Source organism: Homalodisca vitripennis, chromosome X, assembly GCF_021130785.1.
Source record: "Homalodisca vitripennis isolate AUS2020 chromosome X, UT_GWSS_2.1, whole genome shotgun sequence".
Classification (NCBI taxonomy): domain Eukaryota; kingdom Metazoa; phylum Arthropoda; class Insecta; order Hemiptera; family Cicadellidae; genus Homalodisca; species Homalodisca vitripennis.
The window spans coordinates 15,286,843-15,304,924 of NC_060215.1; the positions used below are offsets into that span (position 1 = coordinate 15,286,843).

Genomic DNA, 18,082 nt, shown 5'->3' on the forward strand with positions numbered 1-18,082 from the left:
GTGGCATCGCATTTTCTAGACTGATGAATATACTTATCTAATCAAATTTAATCTTTTATAAATTTTGTTACACAATCAGGCATTGACCGTCATGTTGAGAAAAAACTAAATGAACAATGATGTTGTTTCCATGTTTTTAATGCCAGCTTTCATGTGCTGGTACCACTGACACCACCGAGCTTCATTCTGACTTGGCCATCTGAATGTTCAGTTTGGACACAAGTAACGAATACAGTATTTGTACAGTTCTCTTTTTTCTTGAACTAGTGAATATGGTAGTTTTTACTATGTATGAGTTTCTGAGTAAAAACCTGAGAATCAATAACAAAGTGTTAAGTTACTTTAACAAAATTGTTCTATATACTTCTTGTTACATTTTGAAACGTTGACACGACAGCATTACAACTTTTGAGTCCCATATTTTGCATTGGCCTATTAATGTAAACCCAACAGAATGAAAGTAAAACACGCAGTGATTTAACTTTAAGATTCTTTGTCGTTGTAGAATTAAGTAGACCTCACTGGTAACTTTTACGGTGTCAAGATGTGAAGGATCTTCTCCTATGATCACACTTATTAACTTCTTATATTATTAATCATCTCAAAAGCTCCAACCGCACTAAGTTTGTTCTGGCTTAGAGAAACAACATAAAAAAAATAATAATTACTAATAATAATTATAATAATTATTATTTTATGTAAAATAATAATTTGAAGTAATAATGGCATTCGTTATGAAAGAGAGGTACACTATCACAACTGCTCTTAAGAGCTGGCTCTACTGGCGGCCATTTTGATTGTAGCCTCATAAGAACAATGTTAAACCTCATGCACTTTTTTGGAACTATTTTTAGTAGTAGAAGTATGGAAGATCTTTCATATTAAAGATGCAATTAATACATATCCAATAATGCTTTGTAGTTATTTCCGATACTTTAAAGGTTGTTCGCAAAAAAAATCTCAAACATTTCCAAATTCTTCAGCTCCAAAAAAATTTTGGATGTGTATTAATGAATCTTTTATTGTCGGTTTAACATTGTTGTTATTGGGATACACTCAATGTCATTTTACTACAGCTGATTCTTAAATGTATGCAAACCTTGCTGTGATGAAAACAGGAGATTACTCTCTATGTGGGGCTTAGTTTCTCAAGTGTTAAAGTAGTTTTGAGGATAGCCAGGTTATTTGTGAAAGTTTGAGTCTTTTTTTAACTTCTTATGTCAAACATATAGGGGATATCGTCACAATACATAAATTTGCTTGGCTCAGTTAACAGAATGTTGCGTTGTGAATATAAAAAGGAGTGGTGAGAAGAAAGATCTGAGCCATTCATTGTGCAAGAGTCTAAAAGAACTTTCTTGAATTCTACATAGACATTTAAAGAGTCTACAATGACGTATGCTATAAAATGGGGAAGGAAAGGTAGACTGTAGATCTTCATTAAAGACATTAGGCTGCTGAGAAATAAATAACCATTACAGAGGTTTTTACTTTTTGACAATACCCATTAAATTAGGGGAATGATGCGAAGATCATTCTTCATTAGTTTCATTAGCTGGCTTTATAAACTGATGCACAATCAATGGAATAGAGACATTACTTACAGACTTAATAGAATTCCACATGCATCCTTGATTTCAGAGGCCAACAAAATGATATTTTTAATGTGATTTGTAAGACTCCACTGCTGTTATGGACAAGTTCATCACTGGCTGGGGTGATTGTTCAAGTCTCCTCTATAGGGGACAGGAATTTTAATATTAGAAGTATTATGTTTGTGCACTGGATGTTGGGTATTCTTAAACATTTTCTTATGTCTTTTGTTTAAACACATAAGTATTTTTTAACGTATAACAACGTTAAATATTTGAAACTCTGTTATTTGTACGAAAAAATAAATTGCAAATATACAATATAAAAAAAAAAAAAAAAAAAAAAAAAAAAAAAAAAAGTAAAGAATGTCTTATTTTACCAGGCGAAGTTAGGGCTAAGAAGCCCTCTCTAACACTTAACCTGGGGACCAACGGCTTAAAGGTGACTTCCGAACCACCACCAATGGCCGGGCAGGCGGGCCGCTTGCAAGGACAGGATCGCTCAGCGGTCACCTGTCCAAGCAGCAGCCACGCTCGGCGTTGCTTGATCTGGTTATCTTGCGATAACCGCCGTACCCACTACACTGCGCCATTGGCTAAATATACAGCTTAAAGAGAAAAATATACCAATCCAAAAACAAGAATCTTGCACTTGGGTGGGAGTCATCAGCTTTTTAATTAAAAACTAAGTAACAAGCCAAAAATTTTGAATACCTGAGTAAAATTCAAGCAAATTTAATTACAAACAAACTGAAATTACTCTATACTATCAAAATAACAAAATATTAGTATTACTATTGTAGTTTTGTACACCCTAACTGCCAGGACATAAACATTGTAATACAGTTTTTGTGACTATCTGATAACACTGTCAACATCCTACTTCAGGTATGTCACCACAATGTAATCTCTGAGTTACAGCATTCACAAGCATATAATGAATCCTGTCTGTGACCCTTGCACTTTTTATCAGTACCATTGACCTTGTACTGTATCGACTCTCCCCCTTATTCTATTTGATAAGATCCTCGCACAGGCCAGTGGCCCATGAGGACGGGCAGAATAAGGCTTAAAAGGGGATCGGCTTCTCCTTTTTTTTAAAAAAAATATGGTATTTTGTCTCTTGTGCTGTTCTCCTCAACGTACTACACGATGTGCTGCCAACGTAATACGTTATGCCAACGTACTATGTGATGCCAACTTAATGCCATCAATATGGGCATGGAGCAGCAGATGAAGACCAAAGGAAGTAATAGACTGGGCTTGTGCGAGTGGCAAGTGAAATGCAGTGGCACCATTGAGGAGTAGGGAGGATATTTACGAATCATCCATATCAGCAAAATTTAAATTAGATATTTGTATATTATTGATTTTATTTAATCACAAACTAATAAATAAATAAATATATATGTGCATTTTTTAATTTACATAGTAAATAAATACTTTATTAGCATATAATTTAAAAGTATAAAAGGATAATCTCAAAGAAAAATTATTTCCGTTCACTGATATTTTGAACACTTCAATAGTTGTCCATTTGAACAATAATAATAAGACAATAACACAATAATAACATGTATTTAAATTATTTATGTAAAAAATAATTGACAATTCGTTAATTTTTTTATGTAATTTGATGCATTTTTAATTTGTTCTGTGCTTGATCAAAGTTTTTTAAATATTATATATGATCTAAGTAGCTTTTCCAGATTTCATATTCAATTTAATTAACAAATGAAAGTAAGAAAAAATGAGTTGCAGAAGACTTAATGGGTATTGTGAAAAATGATCACAAGAACAATTTAAGAGAATCACAATAAAGGGTAGGTTGTGTCACGGTGTAGCCGGGAAGCCCTCTCAGGCATAGCAGCTGCCCACTTCCGTCTCATCTGCAGCCAAATGGCCCTTATACAAGAATGCTCAGTCTATTTATTTCTTTGATCTGTATTTGCCACTTCACGTCTTTCTAATGTCATCAAGGTAGCATGGAACAATATAGGAGTTGGATGGTTAGACGCAATAAATTAGGGTTAGCATCTTTTCCACTTCATTCTCATCTAAAGTAGATATGGTGCAGCAGAGGAGTTGGACAGTCAGACGCGAAGCACGTCAGACTGTGGAGGATAGCACAGAGTTGCCACTTCGCTCCGTGGCTATTTTATTGGCAGTATTTAGAAATTGAAGTTGGCAACTGAACACGATCCCAATTCCAGCACCTTGAAGATTGCAGCCCATTCCAAAACCTTCCAACTCACATACTGGACTCCACTAAATTCTATAGATTTAGGTATTTTAGAAAAGATTTGTTTATTATAAAACCTATAAGTCATATTTGGAATTTTACAGAACGTGAATACCAATGTCTTGGACAATGGGAAGAAGACGGTGTGACGTATACCTACACCCAGAGAAAAGATTTTGGCACGTACGAGTGTTTTGTTGGATCAATAGTCTCCAACAACGATATCTACATTAAGGAGGCTGGGGAACATTGTGGACGTGGTATTAATCCAAAACATATGGGGATGAAGCTGCAAACCAAAGGTAAACAGGAGTGTGAGTATTAAATTTTCTGCTTAAAATGTAATACATCAAAGTCTTGGTGCTCATGTCGTATTTTGAAATTTAGCTTGTGAAAAACTTAAAATGAGGATATTCACGTAATTGTAATACACAGAATAAGTATTCCTGAAAGCCCTTGCCTAGAAAGTACTTTGTATAATTTCTACTAGTCTAAAGTTTGGATATATAGTATGAAAGGTAGAAAAATTGCTTCAAATATCGAAATTTATTTGTGCTACTGAAGCTTCAGAAGCAACATTCATGAAAACATTCTCTCAGTGGTTTGTTACTGTCCAAAATGTATGTGACTACTTCAGTAGTGGATATAAGTATATCTTTTTAAGAGTATCAATTTACATCTTGCAATTCCGAAATTCTAGAAGGGGTTTGTAGTGTGGGTAAAAGAATTGTCTATGGTTTGTGCTTTTTGCTATAATGTAAATGCATAAATGCCCAGATGTCTCCTTGATGCTGACAAAAACAAACAAGTATATTTCACAATTTAACAGGTAATCGTGAAGGGCATTTTTGCTCGTGTTGGAGGGCAAGTAACCTTCAATTAAATCATGGGAAATAAACCTCAGAATTAGAATATTGTTGGTGAGGCTTAATGTAAAATTATCAGGATTTTACAATTAATAAAAAATGCTATATAATCAGATTTACATTTTCCCTAAAAAAAACTCATGGGGTTCCTGAAAATTTTAAGGCAGGTATTACCAATTGAATTTTAAAAATAAAACGAAATACTAAGCAAACTCCTTCTAGTCAAGAGTTTATTTCAGCGAATTTCCCTGAGGCATAGGACCTTCAGTCACTCCCTGGTATGTGGGCAGGCCATCCTCTCCGCCAGTTGAAACCAACCTCATGTTGAAGCTCTATCTATACATATCCTAGGCATAACACTACTTGTTTTGATTTCAGTGAACATAAGACCTCCAGAGACAACACAGCCAGTCACTTCCTGGTATGTGACCAGCAGGCCATCCTCCCCCACCAGGCCTTGGAAGCCAATCACAGGTTAGAGTTCTTTCATTTGTAAAACAATCTCTTAGGTTTCTGCCTGTATAAACTCAAAGATAAGTACTTAAAATATTATATAAAGTACAGTTTTGAATCCTGTATCTAGCAGTCACACTTTCTTGGCAAGAGTAGCAAATAAATGTACTACAAGGTACTCAAATATTATTACATTAGTTGGTTCCATACATAATCTTGTTGAAATGTTCAAAATTTTCCCCCTATACTATTTTTTTAACAAATTTCAGATACAAATAAATATCCATAAATGGAATTTTCAGTTCAGTTGGATAAGTAATTTTCTCACGGGTCTGTACTTGTTTTATCACATACAGCACTTAACTTTTAAGGTAATGTAAGAAAGGATTAGTGACACTGTTACTAAAAGTTATATAAGTGTTATAATCCATGCCAATGACTGTAAGCATTTTTCGATTCCCGAGGTACCCAATCTAAATTCGTTCCAAAGCACAAGTCTATATTCCTTGTAGGTGGGTAATCACAATAATAATATAATAACATACATAATACACTAGTAATAGTTACAAGTTCGTTTCAATGTACCATTTATTGGGATGAGATCAAATTAAATAAATAGAATGAATAAAGAATGTTATAAAGTTTTTTTTTTACGGAGAGCCAGGAACATGCTTTTACGCACACAGGTGGCCAGCCTGTAGTGCGGGACTCTTACTTAAGTAGAATACCTACTAAAAACCTCCTCTACTCTTAGGATTCTAGCCTGGAATATATGTTATAATGTTAATGTATTAGTAGGTGTAATTAATTAAATAATAAAGCATCTTACATAGTTAGTTAGGCTAAGCAGCTGGCCAAATAATACCATCAAAAGCATAAAGCAATTTGAATTAAAAGAAGAGTTATACAGGGCCAATCGTACTAATAAATCAGCTGTGTCAGTGACCGTTGGCATAGTCAACACTTGTTCTTGTAGAAGCTATGAGGAGCAGGCTGAGGTTGCACAGACATGGACACTATATACACCAGAGACTACAACGTAGCATGGTTAGCAAATGGGTGTTGAATCCAGATTCTAAGCTTTTTGGTGATTAGTGAGCCAGGGGAGTAGGGAAAGGATAAGGGCTGTAAGAAGGTTCATGTAACGTGAGTGAAAACACCTTACACTCATTAATCCTTTTACTGTTGTTCTTCTTTGTAAGAGTGCCCTAAAAAGTGAGTTTTTTTTTATTTTAGATTTTGTTTCTTTAGTTGATTTGCATTTACTGCAGGAGAGGTGTTTTAATTAAACAAGTTTGGAGTTTTTTGTGTATTTGTACAGAAATTATTCTTATTATGCACAAAAGTTATTGTATTTACAAAATGTGAATATAAAATAAAATATTGTTACATAATAAATATAACCGGTAACGTAAAAGTGAGGTTACAACATGTATCCAGATTTGTACACAAACAGAAATAGAATCCAGCTGATTACTTGGAACAGCTGATTGAATGCTGCCATGTGGTAGTTAATTGGGTCTAAAAAGAAATAAACAAAAGAGTAACTGTGATCTAGCGGGAACGACGAAAACTACTTGAAAGTGTTTCTTATCTATTCTGCTAGATCGTATACAATATAAAAACTAACCCATTACTCGTAATGAATACAATTTAACATCTTATGTGAGATTTTATTAATCCCACATATCAGCAAATTCACTGTCAACACCAACAGCACTAAGGTTAAAGGCTTCATGTAAAGATCTATTTACATAAGACAGCTGTTCAAATATTCTTAGCTTGAATCCTGTAGTACTGAATATCAAACTTCTGATTGATTCCATTCATTTCAGAGGTTACTTTGCTCCCTTGTGTAAAATGTGTCAGTCAGTGGTAATCAAATCAGAGTGAACGACTAAATGAAATGAACGAAATGATATTGGAAGTAAGTGAACGAATTGAGGAATATCATTTTCTTAATATCGGATGCATAGTTATAATCACTTGCTTTGACTTGTATTTATTACTTTACCTCAACATTGAACTGCAACATATTTTGAAGAAGTTGTATCCATTATGTTCTCTTACACCCAACATTTGTTCAATGTTCGCCTAGTATTCTATTTAGTTGTGAGAATCACTCATTCTTGCTTGTATGTATTGTGTTCCTTCATCTTGTAATTGATGTGTTTGATGTATTCAATATAGCTGCTACTTATATGACTGAATAACCTTTCAAATAATATAAAATAAATATTATTATAATATTTATTTATTTAATTTATATATAATTATTTTAATTATATAAATTTTATATATATAATATAAAAAATATATATATAATATATATAAATTATAATAATTATATAAATTTAATTATAAATAACATAAAATAAACTCAAATCGTATTAAATTTATTCTATGAAGTTGCAAGAATAACTCACTCAATCTTAAAGATTGTAGTATTGCCAAATAATTTATCAAACACATCTTGCAGAATTACTACTTGGTTTGACTGTTTTCTTTATTGCAGTTTGTCAATTTAGAATTAGAGTGTTTACTCAACATTTAAATTAAATTTTAAGAAGGTGTATGAAGCATTTGATTTGGTTTTTATAAATTGTGTTTCTTTTAGAGTGTAGTATACTTTTAACTAGTGCCGCACTTTCTATTTCAATTGTGAAGACATTGTATCTAAAATATACTACCATATGCTTCATGGAGGTACCTAACACACATGCCTATGTTATAGGGGCCCCACCAAGACACAGTGCTTCCTCCAAGACATCAAACTCGGTTGGAGTGTTGTTCCTGGTCACCGTTACAGCCATCTTGCTTGGATGCTGAGCCTTCCTGTATCTATAATACCATGTTCCTCACGCATACACTCCATCACATCTATATTTGTGTCATGTTTACCTTAAGGCTGTTGTGATCAAATTTTGGTTGTTTTGTATTCTGAAATAATGGACTTTTAAACTCTTACGATGGTACATCTTGTATCATAATTTCACACAACTGTGATGTAGGGAGTGAATAACATGACTGTACTATGTAGGTTTATTTACCATTTTATGATTAAGAGTTAAGATTTTTTATAATTTTATTCTATGATTAGTACTTAACTTTACTCATAATGATCCTTCTACTCCTTGTCGGTTTTGTGGTTTTTCATGAAATCAAAGACATATACTTGAAGCTGCAACTGGTTTCCTTTCACTGCAGTAAATAAAATAATTTGTACTCACTACAGTACTGAAAAGATGGGCTTTTACGTTAGTTCCGTTGAACACATTTTCGACTGCTGGCATCTTCGGGCCACAGAGTGTTGGGCTCTGCCATCCTTTGTTGGGCATACTCCAGCCCAAGTGTCGTTCCATTTTCTCTTTAGTATTACTTATTTTCTTAATGTAATGACATTTCTCCATAACCCCCTGCTAACAATTAATGTATAAATAATGATACTCTGTTTTTTATCCTTGAAATAGGTAATTCTGGATCTTCTATTTACATTGACTAAATTGTTTGCTGTAGATTGATATCAGTAAAGTAAATATCTGTGTACGTGTTTTTGTGTATGTTTGTGTTCATAAGCGTGCATAATTATGATATGACAATCATCAGATTACAACTCGTCTATATTTTCCACGGAAGCAATCCTAAACCTAAACACGTGTTTTTCTGTCATAGAATCATTTCTAGGTCACTTTATTTTTATTTTCTTGTTGGAACTTTTTGTAAATTAATTAATCTTATTCCAAAGAAATTTAAAACATTAACGTTAATGAATTTTGAGTTGGTTAAATTAATTAAGATTAATTCCATTCATAATAAAATAACTAATCTTATACTTAACAATTTTGCATTGGTTAAAGAATTTTATTTTTCTTAGGGAATTTTAATTTAGTTTATTAATACTGGACAAATATAAGTAATTTGAAAATAAATTGTGAATCAGTTCAAAATTGAATGCTCTTATCATGTAAAGGGAACGGAATACACTTTTTAAGGTTGGTTTGTTGATTTGTCTTTTGTTTTTTCTTCAGTATTCAGAGGGATAATGTATTCAATCTGTTTGCTGTTAATTTGTTTTTACTCCTATCAATGTATTTGACTGTTTATATTCTTAGATTCTCCAATCTAAGATTCAATTTAAGGATTTAATAAGTTCAATATTGTCAATATGTGGAATCAGTAATTATTTTCTAAAGACATTGTGTAAATAATCTGAGGTAAATAACATTCCTTCAGTGCCGTAGTGAGTATAATGAAACATCTGTGTACTTCACAAAGCATATAATTACATATTATGCGCCATTATTCCCACAGCAACTCGTAAGTAAATTAATTGTTTTGTGTAAAAGGTCATTCTAACAAAGTTTTTGTAATGTGTACCATTTTTTGCATTTTATTTTTCTCATATCAAACTGTTAAACACTGTGATGAATAAAAATACAGGTATGCAATTCAATATTTAATTTTTTAGCTACCAAAGTAAATAAATATATGTAACGTGGCAGTAAAAAATAAAATAAATAAATAACAACTTGCAGCTATGAAAATGAGCCTACACGGGCTAGCAGCCTGTGCATGGGCTCAAACTGAGCTTTAGAGTATGGGATATACAATGTTGTGTGTATGTACTTAGTAATCTTTCAACAAGTAATGTAATTTTACAATTGGTGATAAAACTATAATTTATGTAGATTTTAAGTATAAAAACAAAACAAAAAAGTAAAAAAAAGGTCCAGCATTCATTAACATAATGAGTTTAGTATATTTTAAACGAATAATGTAGATTTAAATTATTTTCTGCAACAATGTATGTTAAGGACAAAAGCTAGATGGATTTCAAGGGACTCAAGTTCAGTGGGTTGCTGAAGAGTAATGGGGATGTGAGGATGGATACATTTGGTTGCCCATGTCCACTGACGATATTAGACTCGGCTCCAAGCCAAGCTGTGTTAACAGTTCATCAAGACTATTGTGAAGTGGATATGACATAAGTAAATTCTTCTGTATTTTAACAATTTAAAATGAGTTTGTAGTAGAAATTGATTGGTTTTTTTATCTGAACATTGATATATATATATATATATATATATATATATATATATATAAACTAACTAAAACTGTTGGTGTTTTCTGCAAACGAAAAGTTGATGGATAGACAGAATAGCTCAATCGTGAAAGAAAGCTGCGCTCGGAAGTGATCAGATTTGTTACGTTTTTTCAAATCATTTTTGCACTACTTTGAGGTTGGGCCACATATTTAAAGGCTCCACAAACAATAATACTGAACGACAATAATGGCTGGAAAGAGGCAAAATAAACCATTTTAATCTCTTTCTTATGTAATACTTTTAACAACTGCCTAAATGCGCAAGAATATGTTCTAATTTGTTTATTCAATGTGATCAGTCTATTTTCTTCGGTTGTCAAAGATTACACCAAAGTATTAACAAAAAATTCTACCTATGTTCTTAAAAAGAAAACTTTCATTAAATATCACTACACTTATATGTTTTTTAAGACATGCAACTTATAATTACGGCTCTTTCTCAAAAATATTAGCATAAATTTACTGTCAGTATTCTTTAAAGACAAAATACTGTTGTTGAGCTACTTTTTCTAAGTATAAAGTCATTGATGGCCAGATTGTGCATGCATTAGACAAAAATCCAGAACCTGTGATTAAATAAATGATCAAGAGAATTGATCAGTGTCAGCCTCCTTATTGAAGGATCACAGACTGGGACAGTGACATTCAAATCAGTGACACAGTCAGGATTTGGATCTCTGTAACCATCTTATATTTTAACATCATTTTTTAAAATATTTTATATAAAGGGTGTTTGGAAAATGTGAACTTAAACTTCAAGGAATAGTCAAATGGATTTTATTCAACAACAAATTTCTTCCACCATTAAGTGTTCTTCTTGTCAACTTCTTAGAAATGTGCATGTCCTTCTCTGTGTGATGAATGAATATCATGGACTAACACAGTCACATTCCCTAGTGTTATATGAATACTGGTCCTTTCTGATAATAACTCTGAATTGAGTTTCATACATAGTTTGTAAAGTGAAAAGTTATGAAATGTACAATTTTATGCAATACTATTGTTATTTAATAAAATCGTACCAATTTATTTGGGATTTTATTGTTTTACTCAAACAATATAGGGATTCCTACCACCTGAATACTTCACTTGTTGAATCAATGGATTTGGTCATTGATTTAAACTCCTATTGTATATTTAACCAACTCAACATATTGTCTATGGCACTTATGGATTACACTCAATTATTAACCCTGTAACTGCCGGTCATTATTTTTAATGAAGGAATTTTTGCTGCTATTGCAAACTTTTTTCACAAAATCATTGAAAATATAAGTAATTTTATATTTAAATAGTTTTTGTATGGTTGTATCAGCTAAATATACTAAGCATTTGTCTCAATACAAAAAAAGTGTTACGTAATTTTTTTATTCAAAAATTTTTTTTTAAAGATTGTGTTACCTCAAGAGAGCCTTAATGAGTTTTAGACACACTAGTAAAAATAGTACAAAAAGTAAATATTATAACTTTTAGTTAACTTATTTTGGGGTCTAAATATTTATAACGCATATTTACAACAACATTAAGACAATGCACACAATATTCGACAGTTAAAGCCTCAAAACGCGGCATCAACAATCAACAATTGACCCTGCCTCGGACCATGTCACAGCTGATCAAATACGGAACTCGTAAACACGAAACTGAGGTCACAGACAGCGTAATAAAAACTTGCATACAACTAGGGTGTAAAGTATGTATCTGAGACTTGCTATACGAAATTTAATGTGAAAATTCTAACTTAAATTAGAATAAATAATAAAAACGTCAGTACCATATGGTACTGATTGGATTTTAGAAAGAACGTACTCGGTACCACTGGCACTGTCCGGCAGTTCCAGGTTTAATTTATAAGTTTTGATGGGGTGACCATTGCTTAAATTGAACACATTAACACTTTCACTGCTGCCTCCTATTTTTGACAACTCTCTTACACTGCCACCCTTATTAATGTTTTTTAAATAAATATAATTGTTTAACCAATTATAAAAAACTATGGAACTTACATTTTTTTTTAAAGCTAAGTTCCTCCTTTTTCAACACAAATACTCATCCATAAATATTTTTAAACAAAAATTCTTGTTTTAAAATTTAAAAATGTTTTTTGGAAAAAATAAAAAGTTGACAAAAAAACAACTTTTCTATACTTTTACATCAACTATACTAGTGTATAACATAAATACATTTCTCATTATTATTTGCTGTATTCAACATTGTTAATACTGTCACTATAGCTACACAAATTAAAATCCAGTTATATTTAACTATTTTTTGTGTGTGGAAAGTCTTGAAACATGGTTCTTGGCATATGGCAATTTTGTACTTGCTTGTGTCTCTCCTTGCAGCTTGCAAGCCTGATTATTTTTTTGTCATCCTTTGATGACAAACAAAAACTTTTATTATGCTCTTTAGCATAATAAAAGTTTTTGTTACTATTTTGCTTATATTTGTTATTTGAGTAAAAAAAACAAAAAACATTGTCAACAAATTACTTGCATCTCCAAGAAGTTCATCGGCAATAAAATCAGCATCATTATCTGTGTGATCTTGGAATAAATCATCACTTTCACCGTCACTTTAAAATCTGAGTAACTCTTCTATCACTTGATTGTCTTCAATACTATCACGATTCATTGTACTTACTTACAAAATGATCGTTGTAAACTAAAGTAATCACAAGCAAAACAATAATAATGCAGATGAAAAATTAGCAGAATGACAACAATCAGCGGACGTGACACGACGAGTTCGTAACCAAACCACTGTTTTCCTATATTCTAGATGACTGCCAACAACATTTCATAGATCATAATCCATAGATTATGAAATCAAAACATGGAAATAGTGAATGACTATCATTGCCAAAGTCCAAATACGTTTAAATGCATTTCTATGACTGTAAAAGTTGGCGCCGCCAAAAGACGTTGGCAGTCTACAGAATTCCAAGTGCGACGTCAAATGACGTCGACAGTTAAAGTGTTACAATGTCTCTATGTTAAGTAAAATAGGGATAACCATTCACTCTGGTAAAGGTAAATCCCTGAAACAACCCCCTATCCTATTAAAACTCTCTTGTTAAAATCTGGACTTTTGCTCTCTTTAGGAATTTCCAATTAAAGATTGATTTTGTTGATGAAGGCCTTAGGAAAGATGCAAAATACCCTCACCATGATCCACAACGCTTGTCCAATCATTTTCAGAATCATCCCAAAGACATAATCTTTTAGGTGACACAACCGACAGCCATGACTTTTAATAAATGGATCTGTTGGATGGTAGGAAAATTTAATTAAAATGATGCGAAAGTCACAAAATATTGTATTATCAGTAACATAACATACTGTAGTCTACAACTACTAATATTGTTCATTTGTTAATACATTGTGGAAAATTCATTATTTTAAACTCTATTGCCCAAAATGTTTATTTTATAGTTTTTTTCTAAGCTACCTTTGATTGAGAAAATGTAGAAATACAATTCAGTGAGTGTCCACTGAATAGTATATGTAAAATGTAAGGTACTTTAAAAAAATTTTCCCTTATTAGTATTATTATTAGTTTCCCTTATTAAACTACAAACAAAATCCACAAAAGGCTCTACTAAGTGGAACTGTATTTTGTCTTCACTGTTTGACACAGAGTTGACTGATTTATGAGGTTACAATAAGAAATCGTAGTGAAGAATCCCATAGTGAAGAACCTCATAAGCAGACTTACAGGGATTAGTCTTTCAGCAAAAATTTACATAGTGAAAAATGTCATAGCTCAGTGTTACACAAGTGCCTAGCTGTAGAAGTTTTTACTATGAAATTCTTCGCTATAGGACTAAATTTGTCCAATAAGAAAGAATGAACTGTATGAATATAAAGAAACATTTTCTTCATAAATATAAATGATTTCCTAACTTAAATAGAGCACTAAGTTTTAAGGGACCAGGAATAAAAAGTAATCAGAATCAGAATTATCTTTATTTATTAATCATCAAGAATTACAAAAATGGTGTCAACATTTAAACAATTACAATGGCCTTTTATTCTGAGGTGGCTGGATCAGTTCTGGAATGTTCCTTGTAGGAATTCCTCGAGAGAATAGAAAGGTCTTGTCTAATAGCCATTTCTTCAACGCTGCTTTCAGTGAGGAGCTTCTCTTGTGTTGCAGTTCTTGTGGTAGCCTATTGAAGAATTTCCTGCCGATGTACGATGGTTTAGATTCATACAGCTTCATGTGATGTGCTGGGAGGTTGTACAGTGCGCCATTTCTGGTATTGTGACTGTGGAATGGTCTCTATTTCTTGGCAGGTATTCTCCATCGACATGTAAACACGAACTTCTAATATGTACATGGAAACAACTGTCATAATTTTTAGATTAATGAAAGCATTTCTACAACTTTCCATGTGTTGTAGGTCTGCCAGGACTCTGACTGCTTTCTTCTGGATGATCAGAATTCTTTTTAGATTTGTTGTTGATGTGGCACCCCACACTGCACATGCCATATCTCAGCTGGCTTTCAAAAAAAGAGAAGTAAGGCAGTTCTAGCAGTGTTTGTGTTTGCTAAGGGATTTTATTTGTTTGATCATAAACATGCTGGTGTTAAGTTTTTTGCAGAGAGAATCTATATGTGGTGTCCAGGTCATCTTCTCATCAATTGTCAGTCCCAGGAACTTAACACTTGTCTCCATTTGTACTTCTGGTTATAACTTTGACTTCAGATGCTCGTCTTCCAAATGCTATCTGGCTGGTTTTGTTTGGGTTTTGCAACCAAGTCATTTCCATTGCAGTACTGGTATGCCATGTTTAGAGCAAACATAGCATGACACTGCTAGTTCGTCTGGTGATTGTCCATTCAGCAAGAAGCGTTGTATCGTCAGCATACATTAAAGGGGAGCAGAAATCGCCTAGGTACTGTGGCATGTCGTTAACAAACAAGATGAAAAGTGCTGGTCCTAGAACCGACCCTTGAGGCACTCCTCTTTGAACTGGGAGAGGTTTCGATCGTATTTCCTCTGTGATTCCTCTGTGTGTGTGCTTCAGTTCTACTAGCTGTTGTCGGCCCTTGAGGTAACTTTGAAACCATTTGTTAGCAGTTTCACTTACTCCCATGTGTGTTAGTTTTTTAATGATGAGTTCATGATTGAGGCAATCAATAACGCCCTTACTTTAGGTCGAGTAGAATTGCTGTTGAGAAATTACCTGCCTCCAAGTTGTCAACAATGGTTTCAGTTTAGCTTTATCATCGCTGTGATTGTAGATTTTCCTGTAGTGAAACCATGCTGACAGTCACTGAGAAGGTAGTTTATGGAGCAGTGATCGAGCAGTCTCCTTTAACACAATCTTTTCACAGACTTTAGATAAAGTTGAAAATAAGCGAGGATCGGTCTGTAATTGCTTACCTCAGACTTTTCACCATGTTTAAACTTGGGATAGATCTTTGAGGATTTTCAGTCTTGAGGGAAACTTTCCTTCTTTGAAAAATTTGTTAAAGATAGTGGACAAGGGGGAAGGTAAGCTCGTCCACACAGTGTTTCAGCATTTTGGAGGAGATCTCATCTATGCCAGCAGAGTTTTTCGACTTTAATTCAGAGATGATTGCCCTGACTTCTGATGTGTCCTGTATATGTGATGGCGTTTAGTTTTTTTATTGGCTCATGGACTATGGGTTGAAATTGCTTTTTGCTCTCAGAGTCTGGGATTCTACTTAGAGTTTCTTCAGCTGTATTTATGAAAGTATGTGTTAAAGCAGTCAGCAACTTTTTTTGGGACAGGATGATAATTCTCCATTTATTTGGAGTTTGAGCTCTGAAGTGCTTTTCTTTTTATTTCGAGCGTTATTTATCACTTCCCATGTGGCCTTTGATTTGTTTACTGCCCTTTCTATGTATTTTAGCGGATGCCTGTTGTCTAAAGTAGCTTGAGTCTTTGATCATAGGTTTCTCTTTTTTACATTTGCCTCTTCTTTTTCGGATTGATTCCCTGTCACTTCATATTGTCTTTGATATTTCAAATAGTCTTCTTTTAGTCTGAGTGCTTCCTTGTCTGAGAAGTGTTTTGGCTTGTGTTTTCTTTTAGATCTCTTGTTCTTCCTGGGGCATTGCGAGTCCAAGGCTTTTGTGAGGATGAAGTTAAAACTCATTGTATGCTTCCTCTGTGGTAGGAGCTTTGATACATCCTGCCATGTTTCCCTAGAAAGCTGCAATTTCAGTTCATCCAGGTTTTCTAATTGCAAGCTCCTACACACTTGATAGGTTGTTTAGCAGGGAGTTCTGTAAGGATTGTACAAAATTTGTGCGGTGTGGTCTGAAAGTCCGGCTTCTATTACTTTGCTTGTGATTTTCTCTTCCGTTATGTTGGTGCAAATACTGTCTATTGATGTTTACTTGATAGCATAGTTATCCTTGTAGGTGGTAGGTTCAATCTACGTATGTTGTGAGATGCTAGTATTTCATTTAGTTTGATCATTTTCCTGTTCGGTTTGAGAATGTCTATATTGATATCCCCCATAATAAGTGTTTGGGAATTTTCTATTTTGGTAGTGTCAATAGCGCTGGAGAGTTTATTCAGTGCCTCATCTATATTTGCATCTGGTGGTGGTCTGTATATACCCAAGATATTAAGGTGTGTCCTATTCCGTTTTATTTGGATCAACGACATTTCACACAGAAGTTCTTCACAGTGCTGTGATATATCTATTGGTTCTGTGTACTCTACAAGATTTTCAGCCACAAATATTGCTACTCCCCCTTTTCTATGGTGTTTTCTGCTGGAAATGTGATTTAAGGCAGTACCCTGGTAATAGTTCTACATTTTCAATTTGGTCCGATTTGAGTCCATGTTCACTTAGAATTACTACAATTGGTGTATGTGTGTTACAGTCTCTATAAAATGTATCAATCTGTTGGCTTTGTTGGAAACTTCTTGAATGTTTTGATGAAGGATTGTTTATGCTATGGTTTGGTTCAGTGTTTTTTTCCCTGGTTCTTTTCTTGGGGCTTGTTACTAAAAAAGACCTTCCATCCTGAGGAGTAGGTGTTGTTCAGCCCTGCCATTTGTGTTGAGCAGATATTTTTTAATGCTTTTCTCAAAAAAAATCTTCAATTGTTTCAGTTGGTTCAAGTTTTGTCGCCGTGATTGATTGGAGGGGATATTGTAACCTTAAATTTTGTGGTCACTTTTTTTTATCAAGACCGATACTTTGTTCTCTTAGTTGCTGTTGTAGTGATAATTCTTGTTTTTTATTATACTGTGTGTTATCTTCTTTGTTATCCCTACTTTTTTGCCATCTGGAGTGAGGACACTGAAGAGATTCTGTTTTCTAGATGGTGATTTGGTGAGCCTGTGTGGAAGGGGGCTTGACAGACAGTTTATTTTTTTTATGGCGTGCGGTTTGATGTTTTATTCTGAAGGTTCCAGTATTGCGATTAATGGTGGTGTGAGGTGTTAGTAATGTGTTCGGGGAGAGAGGCTCCATGTGTGTTGCTGATTTTTCCTGTAGAACCTTAACCGTTCCTAGCATCTGTCAGTTCCTCTGAATTACAATACTCTGGTCTCCATTCAGCTGACTCGGGTTGACAAAGTCAGTATTGTTTTGTGGGACAGTTCAGGCTGAGACTTGGATCTGGTACATTTGGGTTGTAAGTTATGGATGAGCTTAAATTGTGACACACTGTCAGATGTGAGGTAAGGCTTAAAGCTGTCTAGAACAGTTCTAATATAAGTCTTGATTGCGTTGTCATACTACATTAACCTAAGTTCCAGTGTTCCATTTACATGTTTTGAATTTTGAATGATGAGTTTAGGAGTTGTAGTTCTTCTTTTTGGGCTAAAAA

At 33.5% G+C, this 18,082-nt stretch overlaps 1 protein-coding gene across 3 annotated transcripts in view; it reads left to right on the forward strand.

Annotated features, from left to right (window-relative positions):
• LOC124368723 overlaps positions 1-11,286 on the forward strand; it is a 100,708-nt gene extending 89,422 nt beyond the window's left edge. The window contains exons 11-13 of one of the 3 annotated variants that reach the window (XM_046826035.1): positions 3,939-4,148; positions 5,079-5,174; positions 7,888-11,286. In XM_046826035.1, the coding sequence (XP_046681991.1) occupies positions 3,939-4,148; positions 5,079-5,174; positions 7,888-7,982 (401 nt within the window). In that variant the 3' untranslated portion in view covers positions 7,983-11,286. Of the gene's footprint in view, positions 1-3,938; positions 4,149-5,078; positions 5,175-7,887 lie in introns of those variants that run through there. The other 2 variants (XM_046826036.1, XM_046826037.1) reach the window with 2 other exon arrangements.
• The last annotated feature ends 6,796 nt before the right edge of the window (positions 11,287-18,082 follow it).